This window comes from Callorhinus ursinus, unplaced genomic scaffold (genome assembly GCF_003265705.2).
Source record: "Callorhinus ursinus isolate GAN/ISIS: 27379988/994484 unplaced genomic scaffold, GSC_fseal_2.0 scaffold40, whole genome shotgun sequence".
Classification (NCBI taxonomy): domain Eukaryota; kingdom Metazoa; phylum Chordata; class Mammalia; order Carnivora; family Otariidae; genus Callorhinus; species Callorhinus ursinus.
In genome coordinates, this window is record NW_027397102.1 from 1,648,836 (window position 1) to 1,671,887 (window position 23,052).

Here is a 23,052-nt window from a genome sequence, read left to right on the forward strand (position 1 = left end):
GAGAGAAAGGAGCCAAATAAACCACAGTTGAGATAGGACAAGTAACAACCAATACTACAGAAATACAATCATAAGAGAATATTATGAATAAGTATATGCCAAAAAACTGGGCAACCTAGAATAGATAAATTGCTATAAATACATAAACTACTGAAGGTGAAACAGAAGAAAACAGAAAATTTGAACACACCAAAAACCAACACAGAAATTGAATTAGTAATCAAAAAACAAGAGTCCAGGGCCAGACAGCTTCGCAGGAAAATTCTACCAAACCTTTAAAAAGTACTTCAAAAAGTAAAAAAGGAAGGAAAACTTCCCAAATTATTCTAGAAGGCCAGCATTATTCTTATACCGAAACTAGATAAGACTCCACTAAAAAAGAGACTTCAGGCCAATACCCCTGATGAACACATATGTAAAAAATTATCAATAAAATACTAGGAAACCCAGTACAACAAGACATTAAAAAATTCATTCACCATGGTCAAATGGAATTTATTCCTGAGATGCAAGTAGAGGGGGTTCAACATTCAAAAATCAATCAGTGTGATACAGCACATCAATAAGAGAAAAGATAAGAACCATTTGATCATTCAATAGAAACAGAAAAAGCATTTGACAAAAGTACAACATCCATTCATGATAAAAACCCTCAACAAATCAGGGTTAAAGAGAACATACCCCCACTTAACAAAGGTCACGTATGAAATACCCACAGCCAACATTATTCTCAATGGGGAAAAATTGAGAGCTTTCCCTCTAAGGTTAGGAACAACACAAGGATGTCCACTCTCACCACTCTTATTCAACATGTTACCTGATGTCTGAGCCATAGCATTCAGACAACAAAAAGAAATAGAAGGAATCCAAATTGGTAAGGAAGAATTAAAACTGTCAGTATTTGCAGATGACTAAATACCATTTATAGAAAACCCTACAGACCACCAAAAACCTGCTAGAACTGATACATGAATTCAGTAAATCACAGGATACAAAATCAATGTACAGAAATCTGTTGCATTTCTATACATCAATAATGAAGTTGTATATACAGAAATTAAAGAATCAATCCCACTTACAATTGCCACAAAAATAATAAGATACCCAGTAATAAATCTAACCAAGGAGGTGAAAGACCTATATTGTGAAAACTATAGAAGACCTGTACTATGAAAACTATAGAACACTTGTGGAAAAAATTCAAGATGACACAAAGAAATGGAAAAGATGAAAAGATGCTCATCATCACTCATCAGGAAAATCCAAATCAAAACCACAAGATTATCAACTCACACCTGTCAGAATGGCTAAAATCAACAACACAAGAAACAACAGGAGTTGGTGAGGATGTGGAGAAAAAGGAACATTCACGCACTATTGGCGGGAATGCAAACTGGTACAGCCACTGAGGAAAACAATATGGAGGTTCTTCAAAAAGTGCCTCCCTCTCCCACTCCCCCTACTTGTGTTCCCTCTCTCACTGTCTCTGTCAAATAAAATCTTAAAAAAAAAAAATACTCATCTATAAATCCTGTGGAAAATCTCCCCTGACCTCTCTAGGGTGAAGACGGTTCTCCACCTCTGGGCTCCTATATAATCCTGCAATTAACCCTATGAAAGCATTTACCATACCTTATTTGAATAGTTGGTTACCTGTTTTCTACTCTAAATTGTGATTTCCTGGAGGGCAAAGACTTATGCCTCAATCATGGTTGTAGCTCCAGTGTTTCAAAGAATGTCTGCCAAATGGCAGGTACCCCATAAATGTTTGTTAAAGGACTGTCTGCAGATGATGGTGGCATATTCTTTTTGTAAATGTAGAGCTCTGTTATGTGGTGGTAAAATCTAAAAACATTAGTGTGGTATAATTTTGCTACTTTTGTATGTATTACAATACTCTAAGCTAATAATATATATGAATTCACTTAAGGGTGCCTGGGTGGCTCAGTTGGTTAAATGTCTGCCTTCGGCTCAGGTCATGATCTCAGGGTCCTGGGATGGAGTCCTGCAACGGGCTCCCTGCTCAGCAGGGAGTCCGCTACTCCCTCTGCCCCTCCCCCCACTCATGCTCGCACTCTCTCTCGAACATAAAATCTTTAAAAAAATGATCCATTTAAAAGATAACGTAATACTAGTTTTATCTAAATAGATTCTAGCTATTCATCAATGCAATAGAGTACAACTGCACAAAGGGTCCTAAATAAGTAAAATTCATCCGTTCAAGTTGTGAAAATACAACTGATAAGATGAAGGGGAAAGAGATGAATGAAAAGCCTTGGGTTGCAGTGTCAGTTCTGTCACTAATTAGCTAGGGTGTCACTGAACTGCTTGAGAAGCATTCAAAACAGAAGTGATAGTAGCTTACCCACATGAGTTCTACAGACAGTCCCCACAAAACTGATTACAAAAGATGGTGTTTTACTACAGAAGCATTAGCTAAAATTGTAATGGCAAAATTTAACGCACTTTATACTTCACAAGCCCATTTTATAGCTTAAAGATCCTGAGACTGAGAAGAGTAGCTAAGACAGAGTGTTACTCTCCTGCTTCAAAACCTTTCATCATATTTAAAAATATTTCAAAATCATGTCATGATACAAGAATGATTGGTGGTAAATCCTAACAATGCTTCCTCATGACAGGCAGTACAGGCACTGACCACTTCTCTCCTATATTACTTCAGTATCCTCCTAAATGATGTCCATATCGCCAATTACTACCTATTTTCAAACTGTCCTTCAAACTTCAGCCAGAATCATATTCCTAAGACAGATCTGATAATATCGTCCCCTATTTAAGCCAGCCATGTCCAGCAGAACGTTCTGTGATAACAGAAATGTTCTCTATCTGTGTGGTCAAATACAATAACTACTTAGTCACATGTGGCTATTGAGCACTTGAAATATATCTAGTGTGACTAAGCTACTAAGTTTATTTTATTTAATCTTAACTAATTTTAATTGAAATTTAAATAACGGCATGGGGCTAATGTCTACTGTACTGGGCAGTATAGCTCTAAGCAATAGGAAGCCTTTATTTTTTGGGGGGGTCCTGGTGAAAAATAACATATAAAATAGGAACAGGAAGAAATGAAATGTTAAAGAATTTTGTGATCTATAAAAACACTAAGACATATCAGAACGAAACTTGCAAAATACAAACATAAAGAGAGAATTGTGAAAGCAGCTAGGGACAAAAGGTCCTTAACCCCAAACCCTAGACACATAAGATTAGCTGGAAACCTGTCTACAGAAACTTGGCAGGGCAGAAAGCAGAAGCAGGATATATGTAACATGCTAAATGGGAAAAAAAATGCAGTGAAGAATACTATATCCAGCAAGGGTGTCATTCAAAATAGCAAAGAGAGTGTCCAAGACAAGCAAAAACTAAGAGTTCGTGAACACTAAACAGTCCTGCAAGAAATACCAAAGGGGACCCTTTGAGCAGTAAAGAGACCAAAAGCAACAAAGACTAGTAAGGAACAGAGAAAATCTACAGGAACCGTGACTTTACAGGTAATACAATGGCCATTAATTCATATCTACCAATAATTACTCTGAATATAAATGGACTCAATGACACAATGCAAAGACACAGGCTATCAGAAGGGATAAAAAAACAATACCCCTCAATATGCTTAGAAAAGACTCATTCTGGACTCAGAGACACCTCCAGATGCAAAGTGAGGGGGTGGAGAGCCATTTACCATGCTAACGGACATCCAAAGAAAGCTGGAGTAGCCATCGTTTTATCAGAAAAACTAGATTTTAAACCAAACACTGTAATAAGAGATGAAGGACACTATATCATAATAAAAGGGTCTTCCAACATAGATCATCTAACAATTGTAAATATTTATGTCTCAACTTAGGAGCACTAAAAAACTTAGAGAAACTCAATGATAATAATACAACAGTAGTAGGGGACTTCAACACACCACTCACAGCAATGGACAGATCATCTAAGCAGAAGATCAAAAAGGAAACAATGGCTTTAAGGGACACACTGGACCAGATGGACTTAAGAGATATATTCAGAGCATTTCATCCTAAAGCAGGAGAATACACATTCTTTTTGAATACACATGGAACATTCTCCAGAAAACATTACATACTGGGTCACAAACCAGGTCTCAACCGATAAAAAAAAGACTGAGATCACCGTGCATGTTTTCAGATGACAACACTAAGAAGCCTGAAGTCAACCATATGAAAAAATTTAGAAAGAACACAAATACATGGAGGTTAAAGAACATCCTACTAAAGAATGAATGGGTCAACCAGGAAATGAAAGAAGAAATTAAAAATACAAGGAAACAACTGATAATGTAAACATGACAGTCCAAAACCTTTGGGATGTAGCAAAGGTGGTCTTAAGGAGGAGGTATACAGCAATACAGGCCTTCCTCAAGAAAGAAGAAAATCTCAAATACCTAAGAGAGCTGGAAAAAAAAACAGCAAATCAAAGCTAAGTCCAGCAAATGGTTGGAAATAATTAAAATTAGAGCAGGAAAAAAATTATATAGAAATTAAAAAAAAAAACAGAACAGATTAACAAAACTAGGAGCTGGTTCCTTGAAAGAATTAGTAAGACTGATAAAGCCCTAGCCAGACTTATCAAAAGGAAAAAAGAAAGGACCCAAATATATAAAGTCATGAATGAAAGAGGAGATATCACAAGCAACACTGAAGAAATACAAACAATTATAAGAGAATATTATGAGCAATTATATGCCAACAACTTAGGCAATCTGGAAGAAATAGCTAAATTCCTAGAAATAAAGTACCAAAACTGAAACAGGATGAAATAGAAAATCTGAACAGACCCATAACCAGCAAAGAAATTGAATGAGTCATCAAAAATCTCCCAACAAACGAGTCCAGGGCCAGATGGCTTCCCAAGGGAATTCTACCAAACATTTAAAGAAAAATTCGTAACTATTCTTCTGAAGCTATTCCAAAAAACAGAAATGGAAGGAAAACTTCCAAACTCATTCTATGAGGCCAGCTTTATTACCTTGATCCCGAAACCAGACAAAGACCCCACTAAAAAGGAGAATTAAAGACCAATATCCCTGATAAACATGATGCAAATATTCTCACCAAGATACTAGCTAACAGGATCTAACAGTACATTAAAAGGATTATTTGCCACAATCAAGTGGGACTTATTCCTGGGCTGCATGGGTGGTTCAACATCCACAAATCAATGTGATATGCCAAATTAATAAAAAAGTAAGAACCATACAATCCTCTCAATAGATGCAGAAAAAGCATTTGACAAAATACAGCACCCTTTCTTGATAAAAAGCCTCCACCATGTAGGGATAGAGGGAACATATCTCAACATCATAAAGGCCATACATAAAGACCCACAGCTAATATCATACTCAATGGGGGAAAAACTGAGAGCTTTTCCCCTAAGGTCAGGAACAAAACAGGGATGTCCACTCTCACCACTGTTGTTCCACACAGTACTGGAAGTGCTAGCCTCAGTAATCAGACAATGCAAAGAAATAAAAGGCATCCAAATCTGCAAAGAAGTCGAACTTTCACTCTTCACAGATGACTTGATACTCTATGTAGAAAACCTGAGAGATGGCACCAAAAAAAACTGCTAGCACTGACACCTGAATTCAGCAAAGTCACAGGATATAAAATCAACATACAGAAATCTGTTGCATTTCTCTGCACCAATAATGAAGCAGCAGAAAGAGAAATCAAGTAATCATCCCATTTACAATTGCACCAAAAACCGTAAGATACTTAGGAATAAACCTTACCAAAGAGATAAAAGATCTGTACACTGAAAACTATAGAACAGTTATGAAAGAAATTGAGGAAGACACAAAGAAATGGAAAAACATTCCATGTGCACGGATTGGAAGAACAATGTTCTTAAAATGTCTATACTACCCAAAGCAATCTACACGTAATACAATCCTGACCAAATTACACCAGCACTTTTCACAGAGCTAGAACAATTCTAAAATTTGTATGGAATCCAAAAAGACCTAAATAGCCAAACTAATGTTGAAAAAGAAAAGCAAAGCTGAAGTTATCACAATTCTAGACATCAATCTGCATTACAAAGCTGTAATCATCAAGACAGTATGGTACTGTCACAAAAACAGACAAACAAATCAGTGGAACAGAACAGAGAACCCAGAAATGGACCCACTACTATATGGACAACTAATCTTCAACAAAGCAGGAAAGAATATCCAATGGAAAAAATATGGTCTCTTCAACAAATGGTGTTGGGAAAATTGGACAACAACATGCAGAAGAATGAAACTGGACCACTTTCTTACACCATACAAAAAAATAGACTCAAAATGGATGAAAGACCTAAATTTGAGACAGGAGTCCATTAAAATACTAGAGGAGAACACAGGCATAAACCTCTTTTATCTTGGGGCGCCTGGGTGGCTCAGTTGGTTAAGCGACTGCCTTCGGCTCAGGTCATGATCCTGGAGTCCGGGATCGAGTCCCGCATCGGGCTTCCTGCTCAGCAGGGAGTCTGCTTCTCCCTCTGACCCTCTTCCCTCTCGTGCTTTCTATCTCTCATTCTCTCTCTCTCTCAAATAAATAAATAAAATCTTTAAAAAAATAAATAAATAAATAAACCTCTTTCATCTTGGCTGTAGCAACTTCTTACTAGAAACGCCTCCAGAGGCAAGGGAAACAAAAGCAAAAATGAACTATTGGGACTACATGATGATGAAAAGCTTCTGCACAGCAAAGGAAGCAATCAACAAAACTAAAATACAACTGATAGAATGGGAGAAGATACTTTCAAATGACGTATCAGATAAAGGGCTAGTATCCAAAATCTATAAAGAACTTCTCAAACTGAACACCCAAAAAAACAAATAATCCAGTCAAGAAATGGGCAGAAGACATGAACAGACATATCTCCAAAGAAGACATACAAATGGTCAAGACACATGAAAAAATGTTCAACATCACTCATCATCAGGGAAATATAAATCAAAACCACAATGAGATACCACCTCACACCAGTAAGAATGGCTAAAGTCAACAACACAGGAAATGACAGATTTTGTGAGGATTTGGTAAAAGGGGAACCCTCTTACACTGTTGGTGGGAATGCAAACTGATGTAGCCACTCTGGAAAACAGTATGGTGGTTCCTCATAAAGTTAAAAATAGAACTACCCTATGATCCGGCAATTGTACTACCGGGTATCTATCCAAAGGATATAAAAATACTGATTTGAAGGGGCACATGCACCCCAATGTTTATAGCAGCACTATCAACAATAGCCAAAGTATGGAAAGAGTCCAAATGCCCATCAGCTCATGAACGGATAAAGAAGATGTGGTATATACATACAATGGAATATTACGAGCTATCAAAAACAATGAAATCTTACCATTTGCAATGACATGGATGGAACTACAGTGTATTATGCTAAGCAAAATAAGCCAGTGAGAGAAAGACAAATACTGTATGATTCACTGGAATTTAAGAAACAAAACAGATGAACATAGGGGAAAGAAAAGAATTGTGGAATTTAAGAAACAAAACAGATGAACATAGGGGAAAGAAAAGAAAAATAAAATAAGATAAAAACAGAGAAGGAGGGAAATCATAAGCGACTCTTAACTAGAGAACAAACTGAGGGTTGCTGGAAGGGAGATGCGTGGGGGGATCGGCTAAAAGGGCATTAAGGAAGGCACTTGTGATGAGCTCCAGGTGTTATATGTAAGCAATGAATCACTAGATTCTACTCCTGAAACTAGTATTACATTATATGCTAAGTAATTTGAATTTAAATAAAATCTTGAATAAAATTGAAAAGTTTACACATAAAATTTTTTCATTACAACAAGCATATCAGGATGTCTGGGTGGCTCAGTCTGTTAAGTGTCCAGCTTGATTTCAGCTCAGGTCATTATCTGAGGGCCGTGAGCTCAAGCTCTGCATCAGAGCTCCCTCCCCCTTTACCCCTCCCTACCGGGTCATGTGCATGCGTGTGCATTCTCTCTCTTGCACTCTTGTAATAAATGAGTAAATAAATACAAGCATAAAAAACAATACTAAAGTATCTATAATATCAAGTGAAAGATCCTTTTTACTGTCCTTTGGCTTCCCAACCCATACCCTCTTCTGAGCTATGTTTAAGTATATCCTTCCAGTTTTCTATGTGTTTGTGCACACGCAAACACACACACACACACACACACACACACACACACACAGTTATGGACTGAACTGTCTCCTCCCAAAATTTCATGTTTAAATCCTAACCCCAAATAACCTCAAAAGTGACTGTATTTGGTGACTGGGACTTTAAAGAGGTAATTACCATTAAATGAGGTCATTAGAGTAGGCCCTAATCCGCCTGGTATATTTAGAAGAGATTAAGACACAGACATGCACAGAGGAAAGACCTTGTGAAGGCAGAGAAGACAATCATCTGCAAGTCAAAGAGAGAGGTCACAGAAGAAATCAACCCTGCCAGGGCGCCTGGGTGGCTCAGTTGGTTAAGCGACTGCTTTCGGCTCAGGTCATGATCCTGGAGTCCTGGGATCGAGTCCCGCATCAGGCTCCCTGCCAGCAGGGAGTCTGCTTCTCCTTCTGACCCCTCCCCCTCTCATGTGCTCTCTTTCTCTCTCATTCTCTCTGTCTCAAATAAATAAATAAATAAAATCTTTAAAAAAAAAAAAAAAAGAAATCAACCCTGCCAACACCTTGATCTCAGACTTCTAGCCTCCAGAACTGTGAGAAAATAAATTTCTGCTGTTTAAGTCACCCAGTCTGTGATACTTTGTTAGGGCAGCCCTAGAAAACTAATACATACATGTACACACACACAGCTGTAATGTCAACATAGTTAAGAGTAGTTGAAGTTCATACTTGGCAAATATCCACACACTTAAAAATATGAATATATTACAATGACAAGTCATAATACAAGTTACTCAAGATCAATAAAAATAATTTGATAAACCAAAATAGAAACCTCAACTTCCCTTTTTTATCATGCTTTGAAAAGCATGATAACAATTTAAAAACCTACTTTCCTAAAATGTCAGTATCTAAGAAACTACTTCCATAGGATACAATTTCTCCACTCTAACATCTCTTTGCCCTCTGAATGTAGAAAAGAAAACTTAATTGGAGAACTAACGAATAAGCCAAAATATAACCTGCAGTTAAAAATTTTTTTTTATTTTATTGTTATGTTAGTCACCATACATCAATAGTTTTTGATGTGGTGATCCACAATTCATTGGTTTCGTATAACACCCAGTGCTCCATGCAGTACGTGCCCTCCTTAATACCTATGAAGAGTTAAAATTTTATATCTTATTCCTCAAAGAACTTCATCTTTTAAGTTATTCTTTTTAAAGATTTATTTATTCATTTTAGAGAGAAAGCACACAAGAAAGGGGGTAGGGGCAGAAGGAGAGGGAGAGACAGAATCTCAAGCAGACTCTGTGCTGAGTGTGGAGCCTGACACAGGGCTCAATCTCACAACCCTTAGATCATGATTTGAGCCGAAACGAGAGTTGGATGCTCAACTGACTGAGTGCCCCAGGTGCCCCTTAAGTCATTTTTTCTTAGCAAAAGATGCCTACTAATAAAGTAATCCAAAAACTTTAGGATAAAAAAGCATGTGTGCTTTGGTTATCAAGCTAAAAACCGACATTCAGTGCTACCCTACCACAGTACCACCTAATGACAGAAACGCAATGGACAAACTTAAGAGGTTATCCTCAGGGGCACCTGGGTGGCTCAGTCAGTTAAGAGGCTGCCTTCAGCCCAGGTCATGATCTCAGGGTCCTGGGATCGAGCCCCTCTTTGAGGAATAAGAAGCAGAGAGCCTGCTTCTCCCTCTCCCTCTACTTGCCGCTTGCCTGCTTGCACTCTCTCCCTCTCTCTAATAAAAAAATAAAAAATAAAAAATCTTTAAGAGGTTATCCTCAGGGGTGCCTGGGTGGCTCAGCTGGTTAAGCGTCCAACTCTTAATTTCGGCTCAGGTCATGATTTCAGGGTCATGAGATCTAGTCCTGTGTGGAGCTTTGCACTGAGCATGGAGCCTGCTTGGGATTCTCTCTATCCCTCTCCCTCTGCCTACCCCCTGCACATGCTCGTGCGCGTGTGCTCTCTCTCTCTCAAAAAAAGAGGTTATCCTCAAACTTAATGACTCCACAATCTGATTATGATTTTGCTGAAACAAACATTTAATGCAGAAAATGAGCCTTTGATTCCAAATGTATAGCACCAAAGCAAATATTATTTATTTTTATGTTAAACTTTGTTGTCATTTGGTTATAGGGTTTAATCATTCATTTCACAAATATTTTCTGAGTGCCTACTACATGGAAGAGACCATTCCTGGCTTTGTAGAAGATAAAAAAGATGACTGGAATGTATCTGCCTTTTAAGCATCTAAAATCTTATCTCTTCAACAAGACACACAAGATAACTACTTGCAGAAGATGTTACAGGAGTTCAGAGGAGGAAGAAATAAATGTCTTTCAAGCTTATAAAGAATGGTTCTTGGGGCACCTGGGTGGCAAAGTTGGTTAAGCGTCTGCCTCTTGGTTTCGGCTCAGGTCGTGATATCAGGGTCATGAGATCAAGCCCCAAGTCAGGCTCTGCACTCAGTGTGGAGTCTGCTTAAGATTCTTTCTCCCCGGGCGCCTGGGTGGCTCAGTCGTTAAGCTTGTGCCTTTGGCTCAGGTTATGATCCCAGAATCCTGGGATCGAGCCCTGCATCGGGCTCCCTGCTCGGCGGGAGGCCTGCTTCTCCCTCTCCCACTCCCCCCTGCTTGTGTTCCCTCTCTAGCTATCTCTCTGTCAAATAAACAAATAAAATCTTTTTTAAAAAAAAACATTCTTTCTCCTCTCCCTCTGCCCACCCCAAATAAATAAAATCTTTTAAAAAAAGGAAGAATGGTTCTATAGAATAAACTGGGCTTTAGCTAAAATTTGAAAAACAGAGAGGAGTTAGAAGGCATTTCAGAGAGTATGGCAGAAATGAAGGAACAAACACAGAAAAACACAAGGTCCAAGGAACAGAGAGCAATCCAGAGTGACTGGAAAAGCAGTATTTATAGGAAAATATTTAACAATATGGCTAGCAAGCTAGTTATGTGGGGGATCCTCTAGGGCCTTGAACACTAGGCTAAGGTATAGATACCACTGAAATCCATAAGCAGAGGAGTGACACTTAACCAGAGTTGTTATTTAGGAAAAATAATCTTGATGTGTTATGAGGGATGGACTGGAAGGGTAGTAAATACCCGTAAGCAGTGAGAAAGTCATGCATAAAGTTACAAGGGCCTAAAACTATAGCATAAGTTGAGAAAATGAAAAGGACAGGATAGGTCATGGTTACTGCAATGAAATGTACACCTACTTCCCAGAGTTACTGTGAAGATCAAATGGCATAATAATATAATAGACTTGAAAAGTATATTTACTCACTAGTAACAAAACCTACAAGGGTGTCAAGAGCATAAATGAGGATTTTAGGAAGACAAATTCTAGAAAAGGAAGAAAATCAAAACAACAAAAATGTCACCTTTTGCAGACAATTAAATATACCCATTAAAATTATTAAAATATTAAATAATTAAAAGACCTAATTTTGGTAAAGACTGAGCACCAAGAAAAATAATGCTTATAAATAAAAATTTAAAATTATCTCAGCATTATAAAAATAATGTACATATAACAACTAGAATTCAAGGGGAAAATGGAAGATTACCTAAGAGGTAAAACTGTGGGTTATTTTTCTCATGTTTTTATTAGATGCAGTTTTGTACAATTAAAAAGAGAAATTTATAAGTAAAATAAAGAGGGAAAACTATAAGGATCATATATAGAACAGGCAATTTCGCTTCTATTTTAAACTCTATAACATGGGAAGGAACATACTCCTATTTGAAAAACCAGGGCGCCTGGGTGGCTCAGTCGTTAAGCGTCTGTCGAGTCCCACATCGGGCTCCCTGCTCATTGGGAAACCTGCTTCTCCCTCTCCCACTCCCCCTGCTTGTGTTCCTGCTCTCGCTATGTCTCTCTCTGTCAAATAAATAAATAAAATCTTTAAAAAAAAAAACACCAAAAACTTTCAGATAAACACTGAGTATCAATTTATTACTGTATTTTCCATTTAATCAGAATTCTGATATGAGCAAAGTTTCCATTCCACTTCTACCCCCAACTGCCTAGTGACAAGTGCCCTTTACTCTGCCACTGGATACTCAGGAACTCCATTAGAGAACCCCACCCTGAAATATCATATTTACCAGGGATTCTCTGATCCCCCCCAAATTCTATGCAAAATGAAGTATGTGTGTATGCCCATTTTCCTAGGGAGAAGGTTCATGGCTTTCATCAGATTCTTGAAGGGCCTAGTATCCTAAAAGAAAATTTAGAAATAATCTGAACTTTTCTTCCCCCTCCTTTTAATTTTGATAGCCAATTCAAATAAGTATGTCAATGGCTTAAAGAAAGTTATTTATTCGACTATTTTCAAATAAGGGATCTTCTGAATTCCTCTTCTCAATTCCCAGTGCCACTTCAGACTAAGACCTTTATATTTCCATTCTTTATCATTTATAGCCCAGGTAAGCTTCATCTTTATTCACAACTTTTACAGCACTGCTGCCACTCTCCACCTCACCTCCTCGGAACCTATTTCTACCTTCAGATAATTTTAGAACCTATAGCTTACTCTTCCCCCACTCTAATTCTATCTCCCCAACACTAGCAAATACTGAACTCATTACCAATCTCATTTTTTTTACTCCTGTTCTTAGATCAACAAGTACTGTAAGAGGCAGAACCATATAAATTTGCCCCATTAAAAACTTAACATCAATTTAAATGTAGCCTATGTTGTTCCTGGAAAACTACTAACAGTAATAAACTAGGTTCACAAAGTAGAGTCTCTATTTCTACAAAGGACAACTCCCAAAAGATCAGAGTCAAGAAACTAAAGACTTGAAGAAACTTTAGAGATCAAGTAGTTGAATCTTATTTTAGAGAAACCAAGTCCAAAGGAACAAGTGATCTGTCCAAGATAATCAAGAGTAGAAACAGAGCTCAGGTAGTCAGGTGTCCTGATGACAATGTTCATTCCACTATACCATGCTATGTCCTTTGTACGCCAGCTGTTTATCCTCTTTAATACTTATAAATCAAAATCTTTCAAATTATCTGTATTTTCTCCAGTAAGATTTACTTACTACTACCTCAAGACCCCTTAACAGTATACAACATCATTTCTTCCTGGCTTGTTGAGTGAGAATGATACAAGGGAAAATAACTGAAAGCCTTACTGAAATCAACATAGACTACACTTCTAAGTACCCTATAACTCTCTCATATGAAGAACTGAATTGGTTTGGTATGTCTTGCTTTCCTCAAAACTAAGTCACTGCTTCTTAATAACTTATATTCTTCTAATGATTGCAAATTATTGTTTAATGATTTGTTCTAGTGTCTCCTAACACCAAAGCCAAGACTAGAATCCAACTCTTCTGTTTACCAATATTCTTTCTGCCAAATCACCCCTTTTAAAGTGAGTTTTGATCCTGAATGATATAAATTTAAGTCAGTTCTACCTTCAAGATACCTATTTAAATTTTAATTAATGGTTATTTATTCTGCCCCTTAGGTTATTTAAAGTCTTCCTTGCTCTCCTAATAAAAAGACTATTAATTTAAGAAATTCTTTTTTATATGCATATTAAATCCCTCTTCCTACAACTGAAGTCTATGTCTCTTTTTATAAACTAATGTTCCAAGTAAGTTCAGGTATCACTAAACTACTATTGAAGGATAGCCTTTAATTAAAAAAAAAAAAATGCCCTGCAGGTACTTTAAATGTCACTGAATCACCTCTCACCTTCTTTAAGGTCCATGCAAAATCCACTTAAAAATACCCTTAGTTTTTCCCTCTTAAATTCTGTTCTAAATTTTCTTATTACATTTTATGTCTTCTCAGTAATCACTGTCATTTCTTGATATGCATCTTAAAATATAAAACCTGTATCTTAAAACTAGGATCTCTAAAAAGCAAAGCAGGAGGATTGTTTCACTAGTGTAATTATATTCTACTTCAATTAATATGAAGGCCAGAAGTGAAGTCTCTTAACAGCATCCAGTCAGCAGTGGGAGCACAGGAAGGGGGAATTTACTACCGGGAGATAGTAAAGCTCTCATCCATTGTCCATGATGAAAACAAATGAAATGTGAACCAACAAATGAAAACAAAACAGTACCTATCCAAAAGAACTACTAAATAGAATATACAAGGTAAATACACTAAAATAAAAGGTATGCCAGACAGACCTCAATGGAAATACCTACTACAAACCAAAGAGAAAGGACAGACCATTTTGTTGCATGCAGTATAAACCAAGGAAGACAAGCCAGTCAAAATCAAATGAAGAGTTCCACTTCTGGCATGACAAAATAAGATCTCCTTAGACCCACTCCCCAGCAAAACTGGTAAAAGTTATAAGAGGACCACCATTTAAAGTCCCTAGAAATAGTCCTGGGGCATACAGCAAATGAAATAACATTTACTCAAGGAAAGCTACTAGAGCTCAGTAAGAATAGCAAGTCTGTGGTGTTTGAACCAGGACATACTCCCTGCCTCCCCACTCCCAGTTTGGCAATATGGAAACTCCACTTGAGACTGGTATAGCCGAGCACAGTACATCACCCCCCCTTCCCTTTCATGAGCTCCTAGTCAGAAGACTATCTTCCTGGGAAAGACAGGACATCAGCATTTCTCTCATCTTTCCCCCAGTGGGCTAACGTGGTCAAGAAGTAGGGGCTCCCTTCTTCCATACACCCCCACAGAAGGGACAGAGGCTGACCTTGGGTGTGCTGCCACTGAGAATACTTGATTGTTGAAGGCCCAATCACCCTAACCCTGACTCCTAAGAGGCTGGTTCCATACCAGGAGAAGCATGCCAAAAAGAACTCCTCTTACTCCCTACTAGCACTCAACACCTAAAGTGGGGGTATCACTCAGAGTGGCCACCACTGTCCCCACCCCCAGCTTCAGACCTGTGGCTGGTAGATTTTTGCCTGGGAGGAGAAGACCCTAAAACAGATAGCTCCTAATCTCTTCCCACAGGAATCGACTTAATGCGAAGTTCAAGCCTCAGGTTGCTCTCAAAAACATGGAGGTTCTCATGAAAGGCCAAGTGGGAGAAAACTGATGGAATCATCGGACATAGAAGCTAAACTGTGAGTCAGCTGGTTTGCCCCAGAGAACCAGAAAACCAAGAAGGGAGGCAGCTCAGAGGAGCCTGCCTGGGATCAGAACAAATCTCAAATGTTGTCCTCAGGAACTATCACTTCAAAGCAACACCAATTTGATTGCTTTAGTCTGTGGAACAATTTCTGCCCCAGGGCACTGTTGAAAACAGCAGTGCAATCTGCCAACAACTAATGGACCATAACTGGGAAAGAGACAGAAATCCTCAGCAAAACTACTGTCATCCCAAGGTAACTATGGACATACCCAAGGCTATGCCCCTTAAGGAGCAACATCAGAGGCATTACCACTGTGAAATAGGAAGTAGGCGGGAGAGTGAAGAAAGACATCACTAAAATAATCCAGCCAGTCTTTAACCAAATAAACAAGCAAGTAAATAACAACAACAAACCCTGGGAAGGAGGGGACCAGTACCCCAAGTTACTACATTATCTAAAATGTCCAGTTTCCAAAAAATTGCAAGACATGCAAAGAAACAGGAAAGTATAACCTATACACTGGGAAAAAGCAGGCAAGACAAATTGCCTGTGGTTTTGACCAAATGTCAAACTGAAAAGAAAAAGAAAAAGTCATTATAAATATGTCCAAAGACTAAAAGAAATCATGTTAAAGAAATGAAAGAAGGTGTGATGACAATGTAACATTACATGGAGAATATCAATAAACAGATAGGAATTATTTAAAAAGAACTAAATGGAAATTCTAGAGTTGAAAATTACAGTAACTAAAATGAAAAATTCACTAGAGGGGACTGACAGCAGATGTGAATTGGCAGAAGAAATAATTAGTAAACTTGAAGACAGAACAACAGGGATTATCCAATATGAAGAACAAAGATAAAAGAGTGAAGAAAAATGAACAGAGCTTCAGAGAAATGAGGGCCATTATTAAGCACACCAACATATGCACAATGAGTGTACCAGAAGAAAAGGAGAATGATAAAGGAAAAGAAAAACTACTTGATGAAATAATGGCTGAAAATTTCCAAAGCTTATTAAAAAGTACTTACTTATTAAAATGTAATTTACGCATCCAGGAACTGCAACAAACTCCAAGGAGGAAGCATACAAAGAGATCCACAGACACATTATAGTAAAAACATTAAAAGCCAAAACAAGGGGAACATCTTGAAAGTAGCAAGAGGAAAAAGACTCCTTACTAACAAGGGGACCCCAGTAAGATTAACAGCTGATTTCTTAGCAAAAACAATGTGTAGGCTGGAAGGCAGTAGGATAATATTCAAAGCACTAAAAAAAAAAACAAAAAAAACTGTCAAGCAAGAATCCTATATCCAGAAAATATACTGTTCAAAAATGAAGACAAAATAAAGACATTCCCAAATAAACAAAAACTGGGTAAATGTGCTAACAGAATCACCTTATAAGAAATACTAAAGGAAGTTCTGTAGGCGGAAAACAAGTGACCCCAGACTGTAATCCAAATAACACACACACACACACACACACACACACACACACACACACACAAAACAAAGAGCACCAGAATGTATAAATGCACACTTTTTTTTACCTTTTTTTTTTTAAAGATTTTATTTATTTTGACAGAGGGAGCACAAGCAGAGGGAGAGAGAGGGAGAAGCAGGCTCCCCGATGAGCAAGGAGCCCGATGCGGGACTCGATCCCAGGACCCTGGGATCATGACCCGGGCCGAAGGCAGCCGCCTAACTGACTGAGCCACCCAGGCATCCCTACCTTCTTCTTTGAACCAATTTAAAAAGCAACTGTATAAAATAATATGGATAAAATTAATTGTTGAGCCTATGACATATAGAGATGCAACATATTTGCCAATAATATCACATAGGAGATGGGTGGGAGCACAGCTATAGTGGGATAAGGAAATGACTCCAGATGGTAAATCAAACACAAGAGAAGAAATGAAGAGAATTAGAAATGATAAATACAATGGCTAGTATAATGAAATAAATATTTACTTCCTTTCTTCTCTCAGCTTCTTTTAAAATCATAAATTATATAAAGTAATAATTATGACAATGTATTGTTAGGATTGTAGCATTTATAAATGTAATATTTATGAAAATAAAACAACAAAGTGGGGAAACAGAACTAGAATATACAAGAGTAATGTTTCTATATCTCACTAGGATTACATTATAAAATTCTTAGAAGAAAACATGGTAAATCTTCATGACCTCAGATTTGGCAATGGATTCTTAGCTATAACACAAAAAATATGACCAACAAAAGAAAAAATAGGTAAATTTGACTTTATCAAAATGAATAGCTTTTGTGCTTCAAAGGCCATTATCAAGAAAGTCAAAAGATAACTCACAGAATGGGAGAAAATATTTGCAAATCATGTATCTGATAAAGGACCTGAATCTATAATTTATAAAGAACTCTGACATCTCAACAATAACAAGACTGGTAACCCAATTAAAAAATGGGCAAAAGACCTGACTAGACATTCCTCAAAAAAAGATACTTAAATGGCCAATAAGCACATGGATAGATGTTCAGTGTCTTTTGTCATCAGGGAAATACAAATCAAAACCAAAATGAGAGAACACTTCACACTCACTAGTATAGCTAAACTAAAAAAGTAAGACAAGAATAACTATTGGTGAGGATATGGAGAAATTGGAACCCTCCTGTACTTCTGATGGTAATGTAAAATGGTGTAGTCCTTTGAAAACCAGTCTGGCAGTTCCCTATAGAAATAAACATAGTTACCATATGGTCCAGCAATTCTACTCCTAGATATACACCCAAGAGAAATGAAAACTTATGTACATATAAAACTTGTACATGAATGTTGACAGCAGCCTTATTCGTAACAGCCAAAAGATGGGGAAAAAAACCTTAACGCCCACCAACGGATGAATGCATAAAGACAATATTGCATATCCACAATGAATATTATTGAGCCATAAAAACAAGTGAAATACTTAATACATGCCATAACATGGATGTGCCTTGAAAACCTAATACTAACTGAAAGAAGCCAGTCTCGGGCGCCTGGGTGGCTCAGTTGGTTGAGCGACTGCCTTCGGCTCAGGTCATGATCCTGGAGTCCCGGGATCGAGTCCCACATCGGGCTCCCTGCTTGGCGGGGAGCCTGCTTCTCCCTCTGACCCTTCTCCCTCTCATGCTCTCTATCTCTCATTCTCTCTCATATAAATAAATAAAATCTTTAAAAAAAAAAAAAAAAGAAAGAAGCCAGTCTCAAAAGATTACATATTATATGATTCCATCTATGTGAAAAGTCCACAATGGACAAATTATAGAAACTGAACATCGATTGGTGGTTTCGTAGGGCTGGTGAGGGAGGGAGATGGGGGGTGATAGCCAAAAGGATAGCAAGTATGTTTCTGAGGTAATAAAAATGTAAAATTGGCTACGGTAACAGTGGTACAGATCATTAAATATACTAAAATCCACCGAATTGCACACTTTAAATGGGTGAATTATATAGTATGTGAATTAATCTCAAAAAAGATGTTTTTAAAAAACAAATGAAGAAAAGTATATGATCAGTGTCCGGATCAAGAATTAAGAACTTTTTAAACTTAGATAAAAAGTGCTGTGGACTAACTGTATGATACCTCAGTTTCTACCATATAATTATTGATGAAAAAAATTCTATCACTCAAAATTCATCTTTTTAATATTAACTAATGTGGTAGACAGGCAACTGTATAATAGATCATTACAATTTAAATCTTACCATACCAACAATTTTAATTAAAAACTTTGTTTAAGGTGTTTTCCTCTATTAACAGTGCTCTAGTACAAGTATCTTTAGAGGGCACTTGGGTGGCTCAGTCTGTTAAGCGTCTGCCTTCAGCTCAGGTTATGATCCCGGAGTCCCAAGATCCAGCCCGGTGATGGGCTCCTGGCTCAGCGGGAGTCTGCTTCTCCCTCTGACCCTCCTTCCTCTCGTGCTCTCTCTCACTCTCTCCTCTCTCTCTCAAATAAATAAAATCTTTAAAAAAGGAAATATCTTTACAATTCAACATTTATTGTATGCTTAATGTCTGCCAGAATCTTATTTACCTTCATATCAATACCTGACACACAGAAGGCAACAAATGAATGAGTGGCCTTAAAGGCTGTCATTTACCTATACTAGGATTTAGTTACCTCATCTGTAAAATTAGAAGGCTGGATATGATCTTCTCTAAAGTAGCACCGTTTGAACAGAACTTTCTGCAATGATGGAAATGTTCCATACCTATGTGCTTTTTAGCCCTTGAAATGCAGCTAATGGAATTACATTTTTAATTTAAATTTAAACAGCCAAATGAAGCCAGCGACTACCATATTGCCAGCATAGTTCTAGGGTATAATCCTGTGTGAGAAACACATTGTACAATGCATCCCAGTAATCACATACATGTGGGGGTGTGTATATATACACACATAAAAACAATAGTACATAAGGCATTACTTCCCCTAATATGTATAAAGCACTGATATTATCTTTCTTATTCTACTGAATTTCATATAAAAAAAAGTGCTGATCCAACCTATTAACATGATTTCCTAACACTGCACTAAGGTTCTTTTCAGCTCTAAAATATTATGCTATATAATAATGACTGTCCTAAAAATATTTATTTTGTAATCTTTCTTTAAAGATTTATTTATTGGAGGGGGGAAGGGTAGAGGGAGAAGGAGAGAGAAACCCAAGCAGACTCCACACAGAGCCCAATGGAGGGCTCAATCTCCCAACCCTGAGATCATGACCTGAGCTGAAACCAAGAGTCAGACGCTGAACCGACTGCACCACCCAGGAGCCCCTATTTTGTAATCTTAATCACAAGTCACTATTTGAAGGTGCCTCAGGCTATATCAGATTCTACTAAAAGCCTTATAAACATTCCTTCATCTCTCTGTTAAATCTACGCTTTTTTTTAATTATGGCAAGAGTTGCATGCCTTTAAGAAGTAGAAAACAAAAGTAACATCTTTCCCTTGTTTTTCACACTTTGGAAATGGTAACCAAAAGGAATGGTAGGATATACAGAAGACAGTGGAGGAAGAAAGTTGTGGGGACAGTGTTCATGAAAAGAGAGAAAGCTAATTTTTTATTTCCATCACTTCCTCTGAAACTCCCAATGACTTCTCCATCCCCCTCAACCTCCCAGCCTGACAAAGTCCTACAAATTTTATCTTAACTTCATCACTTTTTAGAGGACTACAGAACAAGAACGGCTCCCAAGAAATGATGTGTTACAACTTTCAACTATAAAGTGTTTTTAAAACCTTAATAAAATGATCTGGATTTGTTCCCCTAGCCTAATCTGCCACTTCTATCTTAAATCCCTCAGAAACCTAAAATTATATGTAGTTCTACAAAAGGTCCATGTTCTCTCTTACCTGCGGGCCTCTGCACACACTATTCCCTCTTTAGCTAATTTCTCTTAATTTTTAAGGTCTTGGCTTAGCTTAGATATCAGTTACTCAAGGCATTTTACCCCACCTCAAAATGAGACTTGATGCCCTTCACGTATACTCTGTATATGTGTACTTTGTACCCTCCCCGTCATTGCACTACTGTATTATATCTGCCTGTTTACTTGCCATTTTCCCTTACTAGATTTTAAACTCTTTAAGGATAGGCCTATATTTTATTCTGTTCACTGCTGTAAAGGTGTTCAGTAATTATTGGATGAACAAATGGATATAATTTCTCCAGAACTCCACAAGCCTAGTGTCATTCCATATTCTCCCTGCTTAAAATGTTCTCCCCAGTTCTATCACCAGCAAGAGATCCTCTCTGTAATCTGGTCCTTAATTATCACCATTTCCTCTAGATGGTTACTGTCTTTATTGCTTATACTATTCATTTGATATTTAACCTACCTTGTCTTTTAGTTATTCTTGTAATGGATAGATTCAATCTCCTTAACTAAATTGATCAATCTTGAAGGCATTAATATATGTTTCTCTTGGTACCCCCATTATTGAGCATAGCCCTAAGTACATAGTAGATATTAAACATCTGTTCACGCAGAATCAAAATTTATGAGGGTGCTTCTCATACAAAACTGACAATACTTCAGTGATACTGATGAAGAAGTGGTGGGAATTAAACTTTTTGTCAATATATAGGAAATAAAAGATGTACTAAAGTACAAGTACAAATAATTTTTTTTAAACCGCTGAGTGAGGGATAACAATGGACACAAATATTAAGTGGCACTGTAACAAAAACTACATTCATTAACTGAAGAAAACTAGCTTTATGGTTTCCAAAGTGACCTGTATGCACAGAAGAACACTATTTTCAGATCAAAGGACAATCGTGTTTACATATGAATTTAGGGCGGTCAGTGTTTTGGAGAGAAAGACAATTAAGGTTTTGGCCTATCAAGAAGCACTGTCAGCAGAGAGTTAACTGGTGCCAACTCAATTTGCCTCTTGTTTACAGGTAGGTTTGCCATCATCTTACAGTGCCCCCCTCACTGCTACTTCCAACTGAGTAAAATCTGAACCATGGACATATTGGTCCCAAATTCCATTACTAACTTTGGAAAGTAGCCCAGTTTTCCTTGCATTTATAAGGATAAGCAATCTGGGAATCCTGTCTACCCCATCTCTTAAACTCAGAAGAAGAAAAAAAACATGTAAATCCTGCAAGAGTCACTAGCGCTTAGGTGCCCTCTGCCCGAAACCTTCCGTCCCATTCCCCTGTGCTATACCACGAAGGTTTTCTTTATCCCTTCCTCAAATTACCCCAATTTCCTTCACTTACTGATGTTTCGAGTTAGCCCTGACCACCTTTCTTCTTGGCGTTCTCTCTGACCCAAGGACACGAGGGCAAACTTTTCCCTATAGGTCCCTTTGTCCTTCACCCTACTCCACCATGTGAACGGCATCTCACCTGCGAAATTCGAGCGGTTCCTGAAGCGCCGCACTGACGTGATCTCCACTGAGAACCTGCGCCACGGACAGAGACTAGAGGCCGGATCAGAAACACGACACGCCGGCGCTTTTCGAAAGCAGCCGCTGCGACTGCCCAGCGTGAAGAAGGTATCGCGAGCAGCGCCATCTTGAGCGAGGAAAGAGGAACCGAGAGCAAAGGATTGTGGGACGCTGGCGGACCCAACCCAGCTACCTTAACCTTCGCTCCCCTCCCCCTCATTTTCTCAGGGCCCCAGACCGGAAATAGCTTCTCAGGGAAGAGTCCGGTCAGACGCTTGGGCTCAACCGTTTTTATTTCCAGGGGAAAATACACAGCGGGTAATATCAGAATAACGTTGTTTTTCTCTGTTTTCCTAGATTTGCCACATAAAATACAGGCTGCGCAGTTAAATTGAGATAAACCAGTCATTTTTTTTAGTATAGTTATGTCTCAAATACAGCGTTTTGCTAGATCTGCCAACCCTGTCTTGTCCAAGCATTCCACTTTTCTCTTACAGCCTCCAACTCAGTGCGACGCTTCACTCCATTTTCCCTCTTCATATTCTTATCTTCACTCTCCGGAGCACTAACTCTTAGGGTAGATTAAACTACGGATACTAACTTCCCCAGGGAGGAGACTTCATGAACCATGAGATACACTGGGTTGAAACCCCTGAAGGCTGATGGTTGAGTGTCGGGCTGATTGTTCACTTTTGAGCAAACCTTGGGGCAGTTTTCCTTTGGTCTGTTGCTCTTGGGATAGTTTTACACACACACAAACACACACACACCTTTGCTAATTTGCTTCGCTTTCTAGTTCTTCCATTTGGTTTCTGCAAATGTATGTAGAGAAGCCCATGTTTAAAGACATGTTTATATTCTTTT

At 38.0% G+C, this 23,052-nt stretch overlaps 1 protein-coding gene across 3 annotated transcripts in view; it reads right to left on the minus strand.

Annotated features, from left to right (window-relative positions):
• The window catches only part of ABCB7 (ATP binding cassette subfamily B member 7), a 160,191-nt gene extending 137,857 nt beyond the window's left edge, over positions 1 to 22,334 (minus strand). For all 3 annotated transcript variants that reach the window (XM_025884392.2, XM_073880888.1, XM_073880889.1), the window contains exon 1: positions 22,148 to 22,334. In XM_025884392.2, coding sequence (XP_025740177.1) covers positions 22,148 to 22,315 — 168 coding nt within the window. In that variant the 5' untranslated portion in view covers positions 22,316 to 22,334. The remainder of the gene's footprint in view (positions 1 to 22,147) is intronic.
• Positions 22,335 to 23,052: the final 718 nt, after the last annotated feature.